This window comes from Branchiostoma floridae, chromosome 2, assembly GCF_000003815.2.
Source record: "Branchiostoma floridae strain S238N-H82 chromosome 2, Bfl_VNyyK, whole genome shotgun sequence".
Classification (NCBI taxonomy): domain Eukaryota; kingdom Metazoa; phylum Chordata; class Leptocardii; order Amphioxiformes; family Branchiostomatidae; genus Branchiostoma; species Branchiostoma floridae.
Window position 1 is genome coordinate 5,486,718 of NC_049980.1, and position 12,188 is coordinate 5,498,905.

Consider the following 12,188-nt stretch of genomic DNA (forward strand, 5'->3'; position numbering starts at 1 on the left):
TAATGTGGTGATTCCATATGCAAATTATGGTAGAAACGTTAAAATGTTGTCGTCAGGACTGCCTTTCTTTCTATCTTTTAAATAATAATAAAAAGTCGAGTCAAACATGAAGTCAAATAGTCAAATATGTTACGCAAGCGAAAAACCATCGCGTTGATAAGACCGGCTGACGGAAATTGAGGTATGTGAGAGAAGAAGGTCACAATGGGTAACAGCCTTACTTCTGATTAATACTAATAATAGGATTCTTCCTACGACCGACACAAACCCAATAAGTGACGGAAGTGAAAGAAATAAACAGTCGCTAGACATTTCAGGGACTTAAGTTTTTTTTTTTTTTTAGTTCTAACCGCTACGGGTTAAACCCACCACGAATAATAGGTACAGTTCAGATGGTAACGTTTCGAAATGTATAAAGTGTCGGCAAATAAAATCCACGTACAGGCTTTGAGCATTTGATGTCAGCTCATTATGACAATAAATGTAGTTTCTATAGAGCTGCTCTTGAGGAGAAAGGCTGCAGACACACCGCCGTGATCCAGGCCCCCAACGAAGCATTCCCCTGCAACCGTTGTGAACGGGTGTGTCTGTCCCGCATGCATAGGACTGACTAGCCATCAGCGAGCATGTGGCCGACGAACCCCCTAGAGAATGGTCTTCGTTCGCGAAGTCCAGCTAAGAAAAAAAGAGTTTCTATAGCTATATCCTCCTCCGACATTTCAATCTGTTTATGCCACTAACTATTAAAGCACCTTCTCCAATTCACTTTATATGTGAAGCGTAGAGTAGAGTTAAAACTGTTTTTAATATCCGTCGGTACTTCGGAAAAAGACATGCTGGGCAAACAGAAACCTACAGAAACTAGTCGGAAACGCTTCACAAATAATCTCCAAGCGGGGATTGGGTCGGAGTATAGAAGCCGCGGCCTGCGAAATCCCGACCACCACTTCTACCCAACATCTGCTTGAAGAATAAAATCTTGTAAGTCAGGCCGGGGTCATAACGGGGTCATCGACGGCGTGTCGAACTGGGGGATAGTGGAACAGTCCAGATATAAAGCTTGTCCTGTGTGGGGTCCACTACTTTTCTCACAGTCAAAACAGTTATGTTGATTCGACTTAAACTTATTTCGTGACATTCTGCAGTCTCTTCGTGAGTTACATCATGGCAACGGACAAAGGATGGCCTCCCTTGAACGGACAGACTTTCACGTGGCTGTAACAAATATGGTGAAATGATCGATCAACGTGGAAGAGCGGGCGCCTCGTTTATGGAAAATAACAACTGAACAGACCGCGGTACACGCCTGCCTTTCCGACTGGATAGCTCCCCAATGTTCTTTGGTATGTAGAACTTCATTCTGAAATGATACAGTGTACCACTCGAAGTGTACCACCCGAAGTATAACACTTGGGGACCTGTTCTTTGGGGAGGCGATACTGTTATTGTTTAATAGGCGGGAGGGGGGCTTGTCGAGTTGAGTAGCCGTAGATCTCTACAAGGTCTTACAAGGCATGTAGGAGCTTCTTGTTTTATAGACGGTCTCTCATCAGTTGATTGTCGCTGTTGGTCTTTGTGGGTTTTCTTGTACTGTAGTTGTAGAGTGCGGGGTATGATTCCATTTGCTCGTGGAATCTTGACTTGTAAATTATGTAATCTAACTTCAGATGAACCTCTATAAAATATTATATATGCGGGCATCTGGAAGTGTTTTGGTACCACAGATAAAATCTAGTAATAGATCTAGCACAAAAGTTGGTTAGGGCGACTCTTCATTAACGATATATAGTTTTCGTTTAAGCTACGTAGTTCTGAAATAAATCACGATTCAAGCACATGGCAATTTACTTGAATTTTCAATCCTGGTCTGGTGTCGATACAACCAGGTTTAGCACAGGGCTCGAGGGACGTCCCGTTGGTACTGTATGTACCAGTCACGGGTCACGTGGCTAGGATGCCTGGCTGAGTCATCTTCTCGCCTGCCAAGAAATTGTAATCTCCAAGCAGATCCACGGTTGCGTAATATAGTATCAAACCCACCGTAGGATCTGCATCCATTCGGTTTCCGGTGCCCGTTTGACTCCCCTTGACCGGCTATACTCCTTGGCCAGCTTTGATACTATCTTATGGCACCGTAGGATCTGCTTGGAGATTAAAGAAATTGAAAGATTTAGCTATCGCCTAGTATAAACAAGTCTCCTCTCCAAGCAGAGGTTAGACAGATAAGACTCCGGCTGCTTTTTGACGTTTTTTTTTAAATCTCCAACCAGATCCACGGTGCGTAATGTATAGTATCAAACTTCCCGTGCCGGTGCCCGTTTGACTCCCTTAGCCGGCTATACTCCCTGGCCAGCTTTGATACTATCTTATGGCACCGTAGGATCGGCTTCGAGATTAGTTTTTTTTTGTCATTTTCATCGGGCTTTCTGATGTCTCCCGGCCTAGGCCGCGAGGCATAAAGAAAGGAAACGGTATATAATAGAAAGCCCGGGAAAATGCCTAAGCCATAGAAACGTAAAAAAAAAAACATCCGGAACCTAACCTCTGCTTGGATAGTAAAAGAAGTTAAGCTTTCCCACGCGTACGGTTCCCCTATTTGGCCATGTTCGATTTCATGTCGGAGCCTAACGGACCTTCAAATGGTGTTGGTATAACTCTATGTGAGTTTTGTATGCAGTAGACCGATGTATTTCTCGTGAAATGCAGAGGGAATACCCGCGAAATCTAGCCTGCTATCTTTTTCTTCTCGTTTCATAAAATACTTTTGCTGACCGTTTTCAATTTGTGAGTCGCTATACACAAGCGACCAGTTCGTACAGTCTTCGTCGGGAAGCCCGATACAGGGTAGCCTGGATACCAGTCCCTCGCTCTAAACTATAGCCCTTTCGCGCTAATCTATAGTCCTTGCGCCAGAGAACGTTAGAAGCCCCAGTCTCTATTTGCACCCAGAGGTAATTGGCACCCGGAGAGATAACCAGGGCCCGCGTACTGTGTTCTGCGGCGGGGCTAATCGGTTGCCGGCCCGAAGGGATTAGCGAGTATAGCACGGCGGTCTGGATACCCGGCTAGATACAGGGCATCTAGAAGTAAAACGAAGAGACATGAACTGTCATTTGCTCCCCGTTCTGTAAGATTGCTGTACGAAAGTGCTAGTTGATCGGTAAAGAATGTTGATTCTGTCATGTATATTTTTTTAATCCGATTGCTGTCTAATTTTAAATGTTGTAAATGCATTAATGTTTTAAAGATGATTCTGTGACTGATGACGCATTTCATGTGTATATACATGCCAAGTCATCCAGGAATAAAGCTGAATCTGAATCTGAATCTGGTTTACAAAAAAAAGGTTAGCTAGCTAACGTCCTGCAAAAGTCACGTTTTTTTTTTATGCCAAATGGTGAAAAAGACGAGAAAAAAAACGACCCAGAGGGTCTCCTTTGGAGGCTATCTAAGAAACCTTAATGTCCAATTCCAGATACATGTGTTTGGAAGTCGTGTGCCCGCCCGTACTTAGCAGCCCGCTTGGCACATCCCCCACCCCGCTGGGACCAATGCGCTACCGTCATGTGGAGTTCGGAGTCCAGCGGTGGTGTTGGCGGAACAAGCTGTCATTTTTACTCTGTGACCGTCGACTGAGTATTGTAGTCGGTCTATGTAATTAGTGTTCGAACATATTTTTCATATAAAACATAGTGTCACACACCAGAAAACAACACAACCGACATAGATCATAATTACGTCGGAGAGTATGTTACCTACGGTCACTGGTTTTTAATTGCAATACAGCTCTATCGCAGTAATAGGTCGAATGGATTTTAATTTTGGATTCAAAATAGTTCTTTTGTCGCCTAATGTGCCTTCAACGTTTTCCGATCATTTGGTAATATGGGTACATTAAGGTGTAGTGTATAGAACCAAAACAATGACATATTTTTTATTCATTTGTGTGTTGAGCTTTTATCTTTTTGACGAGATTGTTGCCATTACCTTCATTACATACTATAGGAGCAAGGTTTTGAGCTATGTTACGCAATCTGCTACAAATTATTCCAATAAGGCAAACCTAACTTTTTTTTTTCAAAAAGAATGGCTTATTCAGCTTAACGTGCCAAGAGAGCTATGGTGAGCTGATGTTGAGAGGTCCTGTTCAATTACTATTCCTTTCCTACTATTGGTCACTCGGTGGTCAACGGTCAACATTTGCACTTTCTGCATGCAGGTCGTTTGATAAGCAATTGGAGGGCTGTATCAGACCGCTTCTTTCTTTTCAGATTTTGTCTGATGTAATGGGACCTTAGGAGTTAACAGAAATGGCGACTTGTTATAAAAACACATTGTTAGAAGCGCCACGGATTTTATGGACTTACTGTATCCATGTTCTCACCACAATCTTATCCAGGTCCGTTATGAGACATCTTCTGATCCCTTAGAGTCAGCGAAAGTCGTCTGGAAAGCTGTCTAATGGGAGGAATGGGGTAAGATCTTTACCAAGACCACAGTTAATAAAATTATGCATAGACTAGATAGAAGGCGACTTTGACCATTCTCTATTCCATGAACTGTCATAGCCTCTTAACTATTCATATCCATTGTTTCTTTAGTTCAATGTTTCCTGCGATCGTGCCGTTCCTTTGCTAGTATCATATAGTAGTAATAGTTTGACAGTGTGCAAATGCACAATATATTTTTCATGCATATGGCTCTGCCTAGCAATGCAAGGTTTTGAATTGTCTTTATTACATTGTTACAGCGTGAAATGTGCGTTGCTTTAAACAAAATCATGTCATTACTTTTGTTGATCCCTTCATTAATAATAAATTAATATCCGTAAAGACAGATTCCAATCTTTCTGAACCTGCAGTTTACGGGTAACACTTAGTTGTCTAAGACATGTCAGTTTACTCAAGAGATTGTCAAGAAAATAGGGTAGCTGAACAAATATTTACCGTCTGTACATCAGAGAAAAAATGAAATCACTTACTCATGCATCTATGTAGCAAATCCCTATTCCACTTTCTGACCGGATTAAGAGAAGTAACAGTTTCTTTTGACTGTTTTGATCAAATGTTTCTAAGGAACATGTCTCCTGCCTGCTCCACATCTTAATTCCTTTTGTCGGATATGCTTTTGTGACTGCTTTCCTCAGCTGTCAATCTGTGAATTTGAGCCCTTCTGGCATATAAGTAGTCCACTGTTGTATGTATATTATGTATGTATTTATGTCATACTGTACAATATGCAATGTATGCATACACGTGTCTGTGTCTGCTTCACACCTTACCTTAGGCTTTCTATTTATTTTATGTGTGGGTTGCAGTGTCATTCTTCATCCATTCATTCATTTATTGGCTACAGGTTGCTGCTCAGAGAATACCACGGATGGAAAGGACTAGGAGAGGTTTACGTAGTGAGCAAGTATGGTCTAGTTTCACTCGCGCTGATGGAAGAAGCAGCTGCAAGATGTAGCCAGAATTGAGAGCGTACCGAAGGGCATGAAATTTGAACATAACAAGTAGATTCACAAGACACTGGCTGCAACCAGGATTAACCACTGATCGACTGAACCATATCCAACTTACAAGTTTATTTGTTTATTAAGATTCAACACAGAAGTGTAAGGGGCGAGGGAACAGGTAATGGCACCTTTGCCGGCCCTCGCCCCGACTTAAAAATACAAGTGTGATTCAGCTAACGAAATATAGAAACGGTCCATTACTTTTATGTAGAACGCAGTTTTGAGTGTAATCATTAGTTTCATGTGTTAGACGAACACAAACTGTTTTAACGTTTCCTTTAATCATCCTTTACTCCTGGGGTGGCTGGAAAGTTAAGAAATCGGCCAAATAGACGGATAACATGCAAGAGGGGTTTGTCCGTTATAGGAGTACATTTTGCTCAGGTCGGCAAACTGTAAACCTTTAGCGGACTAACTCCTCCGACATAATATCTGTCTATTAGGCCTATTTCTCTTTCCAGCCGCTTTTAGTAGTCACAGCTTATAAACGCACCACGTATTTACTGATAGCGTCTACGAAAATTATCATCCTTTGATATTGCCAAGAAGAGTAAGATATGTATTGTCTGCTTTTCAACACACCTTGTCATGTATGTATGAAAGGAATACGCCTACCTTGTGAAAGATATCGATGTAGTTCAAAATTGATCATCATAATTCAAGGAGCTAAGTATCATAAACAGGTATGATTGATGACTACGCTGTAACGTCTTATTCAATTGAGTAGTTCTTTTGTGATCCATTGAACAGGTTGACAAAATATTTGTGCAAAATCTACTTGTCATGTACTTTTATTTTCCCTAGTAGGGGCAGTCGCCCCATACTGGCCCACCACGGGCGATTGTCCTGTCAGGGCGATCGCCCCCAGGTACTGCAAGGACTGACAGGGCGATCGCCCCCAAATCCTGACAGGGCGATCGCCCCCAAGCCCTGGCAGGGCGATCGCCCCCAAGCACTGACAGGGCAATCGCCCCCCAAGTTCTGATCACAGGGCAATCGCCCCAAGCACTGACAGGGCGATCGCCCCCAAGTCCTGACAGGGCGATCGCCCCCAAGTCTTCTTCACTCTGATGAAATCAAGACGAGATGACTGGACAATTCAGACTTTGTACAGGGCAATCGCCCCCACAAGTCAATATTCCTGGGACTTGAGTCTCTTCAAATATTGCATTCCAATCCAAAATGACTTGATTTTCAAAGAAATTCAGACTTCGTTTTCTGATTATCACGTCGAAAAAAAAGGAATAAAATAGATTTTCCTTTATTATTTTGGATTCTGTTCGGACTCATATTCTTCCCGCCAAAATAAACAGCGCCAACTGATTTCTTACGGCTCATTTAAGGACATAAATGATTGAATGCCATAGATCACAACGTCCCATACGCTAGTGACACAGACCGTATCCGTGACATAGATTTTAAAACAACGACTGCCTGTAAGGTAAAGGTCGTCTGCATAAATCCTAGCCTCCTTCGCAGTCTTCTGGGGCGGCGTTGCTTTTTCTTTTTTTTTGAGATTTGAGCTGATTCGATATTTTCAACATGGCCTAAGGTTCTTTATGACTGGGAAGCAAAACTCCCTTTTCCGGCATAAAGAGAGAGATTTATCCCATGTTGAAAATCGCAAATCTGCGCTCCCCCAAAAAAATTTACGCCGCCGCTCTAGAAGTCTTCGATGGAGGCTAGCCTATATGGTGGCAGCGGCAAATGTCAACAAACCATGCAAATGAAATTAACGGCTGAAATTACTCTAATTCTTGCACATTCCGTGTAGTAGTTGGTATCTCTCATAACGCGATAATTTGACCGGGGTGGCATTATGACAATGAATGTGATAAGATATTCGTTCAGAGTACTAACGGCATTTGTTTTGGTGTCGATTTATAGCCTTTTCAGGATTTAGACCACTTCTTTGTATAGTCTACACTACGTAGAAAATCTGAAATGGTACCTTCAAAATCAAGCTGAAGTTAACTTAGTCATTGTTCTTCCACGTTTTGGTATTTAAAAAAATTAGGAAATTTTACAAGGTTTGTGAGTAGCTTCATTCCCATGCTAGTTAATTCACCAGTGCTCTCAACCCCCCCCCCCCCACACACACACACACACTCTCCGTAAACTAGCCCGCCCAATGAACATCATTCCCGCCAAAAATAAATGGCGCCAATTGATTTTTGTTCAGTTCGTTAAAGTGCATACCTGGGTGAATGTCAACGATCGCAACGAATTATGCGTTAGTCACATACATTGTAGATTTGACTTGTCAAACATGTAACAACGACTTCCTTAAAAGGAAAAGGTCACCTATATTACTCTACTACTCTCCAAGCAGAGGTTAGGCTTCGGCTGTTTTATCTATGTTTTTAGTCTAGGTTTTGACAATACAAGATAAAATACAAATTAGAAAGCCAGATAAAAACGACTAAAAAACTTTACAAAAACATCCGGAGCCTAACCTCGGCTTGGGGAGTAGCTATAGTCTCTACACCCTTTCTCGCAGTGGCAAATGTTTAAAACCATACATGAATGAAATCAGCGGTATTTGACCCTCCGTGTTTGTGTACATTAAATGTTGGAATATTTTTACCAATTCCAGGGCACATTTGGTCATGAATATCAAGACAAATTGCGTTGCCAATGTGGTAAGAGTTCAGTGTCTAATGTCACCAAGTACTATTTCTAAAATTTAAACAATTTATCAAGGAGGTTAATCTCTCTTTAACCTGAATGAAAACTTCAACATTTAAGCTATGAAATCGTGTAGAACCGTCCAGGGCGTAGTTTGCAGCGCCCCCTTTCCACTAGACGGCGATCGCGCTGCGCTCTCACTGCAACCTAAATAGGATACGTGTAACCTTCGCTTTCATACCGGGTATATCATGCAAAACGTAAAAGTGTGACTGAGAAGACAACAAACACACCAAGTGTAAAAAGATTCGTTTCTTTTCTACAAAATTCGTCGAGCGATATGTCAAACTCTAGGTCGCAGAGAGAGCGCGGCGAGAGCGCCGTCTTAGTAGAAAGGGAGTATCATAAGGCAAGCTTTTTTGCTCAAAATTGTAGTCTTTTTGTGGGGAGAGGGATTTTTGAGATAAGCGCACCTCAAACTGCGAGTGAAAATCGCTGGCCAGCTTCCAAGTCTTACTGAAGCCAGTCAGACAAAAAAGGCGCAACTATAACAGCGAGGGATTCGTTGTCTGAACATATATTATTATCCCATGGAGCTCAAAATAGCAAGAAACTACATACTACTAGCACTTTGGCGATCACTTACCCGTGTTCAAATGGATGGTTGACAAAGCAGCAAGAAGTAAAGAAAGAAGTTTCACAAAACGCACTGAAGTACCCATCCTCTCTTCCTGGTACGACATGTAGCCGACTTGTGCCCGATTCCCTCCCGAGGAATCGCAAATGTCTCCCGATTTCTACGGCCCAAAGTTTGAGGGGGAAAATCCGTGATACGAATCCAAACTGACTGCTGCCTTTATGACTCTCGCGATTGCTAATTACAAACGAAGAATACAAAAAAATCCCGAGATAAAAAGAATCCAACATGATCCTGCTTCGCGCTTGATCAAAACTCGACTGATTGTGAACAAAGGGTCCCACAGTTTTTAAGGAGCCTACATAAGCGTCACACACGTTAAACCAATGACGTTATGCAAGGCGCGCCCGAGCCGAGCAAATTGTGCACAATTTTGCATCAATCATTTTCGTCAATTACCCCATTGAGGTGATATCTCATTGCACTTGGGGCACCAGTGTGACAATGCGGGGTTTGTAATATTACAAAGAATTTCAGAGGTAAAGAGCGGATTTTCCTATGTCTTGCGTATTGTGTAGTCTTCTAAGTCATACTTTTACGTAAGACGCAATATATTAATCATACAAATCAGCGAAAATAAAACATCAGTGAACGAACCATGCAGTACCGCACCAGTACCCCAAGTGCAGTGAGATACCACCATTAGTCCAGATCATATATCAGTGCACTTGGCTATCCGTGTGATAACTTTGCAAAGTGAATGGCCAAAAAAACACAAAAATAACTGATCGTAATTGTACATTTTAAAACAACTTTTTCTGCTTCCAAAGTGTCTAAATTTTTAATGAATGAATCCGTGCAACAATAAGTAAATTATACAATGAGTTGGGTATTTGATATCCAGTTTTATCCTTCATTTTTTCGATAAGTGTAAGACATGCTGGGCCTTTTTTCGCAAACATTGTTACACCAGATAGGGTGTGATTTAAGCGCTCAAGTCAATCTGTTAACAATATTGTATGAAAGGGCGACAGTATTCGTAACGATTAAGCTTTTGAGCTCTAAGACCTCTGGTTGACTCCAGAATTGACATTCACAGGGCATACAGTCAGAGTGGACTATACCATTATTGATCGTTGTCGAGGAAGATAAGTCAAGAAGAGGAGGAAGAAGACAGAGACATTGTTTAAAGTTCAACCCTGTAGTATAAATTCAACATTTTTATGTAATCTTTTGTTCATGATTAAAAATATGTTTTATTGTAGGGCCTTATGAGCATTCATGTATTTTACTTAAATTGTTTGGCTCTCACTCACTCACTCACTCACTCACTCACTCACTCACTCACTCACTCACTCACTCACTCACTCACTCAGTTACACTCACTCACTAATTATAGAGGAATAAAATGAATGAATGCATGAGTGAAAAAAATGAATGGATCAATGCTATTACATGTGATCGTAAATCCACCATGCAAAGGATTTCCATGGATTTCCAACACTCAAATGGGGCCTTAATATGTAACATTGTTCATTCGGTACATAAAGAGAACCACGTACTTTTCGTCAGTTGACCTTTATCTAAAGCCAATAATTATCAATAACCACACCGTTTACCGGTACGTGACTCACCACACTTGGAGTTTGACGGAGAGAAAAGTTGTTTGACTGGTTCATTTTTTAAGGCCGTGCTGATTCAATCTATGGGTGCCATCCGTGTACGTATCATTTTTGGTCCGTTTAAAGGACAAAGGTATGTCCCTACGGCTTCCAGCTACGGGAGTGTGTGAGTGTGTGAGTGAGTGAGTGAGTGAGTGAGTGAGTGAGTGAGTGAGTGAGTGAGTGAGTGAGTGAGTGAGTGAGTGAGTGAGTGAGTGAGTGAGTGAGTGAGTGTCAAATTAAAATGAGTGCCGCTATTATAATCCCTTTTCTTTGTTCTGTCAACAACAACATGTTTTTAAACATATTCTATACACTTGTATTGTGATTTGCTCATTTGCTTATCAAAATTTACCTCAAAGCAGGTACTGGTAGATGGGTGATATAACACGTGTGTTCACCTATACTGGCTCCCAGCTTGGCATGACATACATTGGATTCAAGTTTAAAGGATAAGCAATTGATTGTCTAACATTAACATGAAAAAAGCACAATTAAAACATACATCATCAAACAAAATGATTAAACGTACACTCACATCTGAGGTGCTCATTTTCACTTGAGTGAAGTGAAGAAATTAATGTACGGTGCCTTTCCCAAGGGCACACCATCGGGGAGTGTCATGGGAATCGAACCCAGAACAACTGGGGTCTGGGCCAAACACCCTACCAATGCATTCGCGACCTATGCAACCAAATTATGTGGCCGATGAGTGCTCCTGCCATCTTGGTGTATATGACAGGACCCGTTTCAAGAACGTGTTTGGCCGTGTTGACCTGTAGTAACGTTAACCCCAGAGTCTCGTTGTACGCTACTCTGAAATTACAGCTAGATTTCCTACTTTTAGGCAGCTCAGACGGTCAAACACGAAAATGTAAGTAAAACAGAAGATATTGCCACTTAACCTGCGTAAGGTGATGTTTACTGGACCATCAGCACGTCTCGGTAGGTTGCTTTGAAATTGGATTCTAATGGAGTCCCTTTGTTCTCTTCTGACGCCCTCCCCCGTTTCCATCTTGCCGTTATTGTCATATTTTGAGGCCAGGGTTTTCATAAACGCAGGCTGTTTCCATTAGTCATCATTTCTCCGAAGACGTATGGGTAGTTCCCCTGTAGTAATTCACCACGATTCTCGTCTGATGACACGTAAAACTGACTTTGAAACACTTTTTGAATAGTGTTGACAGGGACGCGCTGAAAATCCCTGACTCGTGGAAAAAGCGCCACCTATCCAATTGCAATCGCGATGATGTCACATTGACGCAGTGGTATGCAAAAAGCAGGTGTTTGGCATAAGGTTGATTTACATATTAACCAGTAATTTGATCGACTAATTCAAATATCAAATTTAAATCCAATCTACTGACGTCCTGAAAACTCTGGATATAAACAACAGCAGCGATCACTCGTATTGTCAACTGCTAACTGCCCTCAACTCAGGGTGCTGAGGCATTAATTCATCTAAGAGCAGATAAAGGGATGTTATGCTGTTCGCACCTGTATCTTGCGATCTCTTTATTGCATTCCAATGTGGTTTGCCATGATGTCTGGTATGATGCTCGTTGCTTTTGTACATCTTAGCTGCCTGAAAAATCCAAATGTAATAGTTCAGAAGTCACCCCTATTTGCATGGCATTGTGGACCTGACCATCGATGTCGTCGGTCGTTTGGGCTTTCGGTAATTGGGTTGTCTTCAAGCAGAGGTTGTGTCATTTTCTTTGCTCGTTTGGGAAAGTTGTTCAGTCAG

The 12,188-nt window shown here is 41.8% G+C and overlaps 1 protein-coding gene and 1 long non-coding RNA gene across 2 annotated transcripts in view; one reads left to right on the plus strand and one right to left on the minus strand.

Moving 5' to 3' along the window:
• Positions 1–8,991, minus strand: part of LOC118431613 (cartilage matrix protein-like) — a gene marked incomplete in the record, with an annotated part of 24,193 nt that extends 15,202 nt beyond the window's left edge. The window contains 1 exon segment of the mRNA XM_035842858.1: positions 8,792–8,991. Within this exon segment, the coding sequence (XP_035698751.1) occupies positions 8,792–8,886 (95 nt within the window).
• LOC118409477 lies at positions 1,060–6,292 on the plus strand. The gene is made up of 3 exons (XR_004830447.1): positions 1,060–1,343; positions 4,400–4,475; positions 5,356–6,292. It is a non-coding gene; the product is annotated as an uncharacterized LOC118409477 (long non-coding RNA).
• Positions 8,992–12,188: the final 3,197 nt, after the last annotated feature.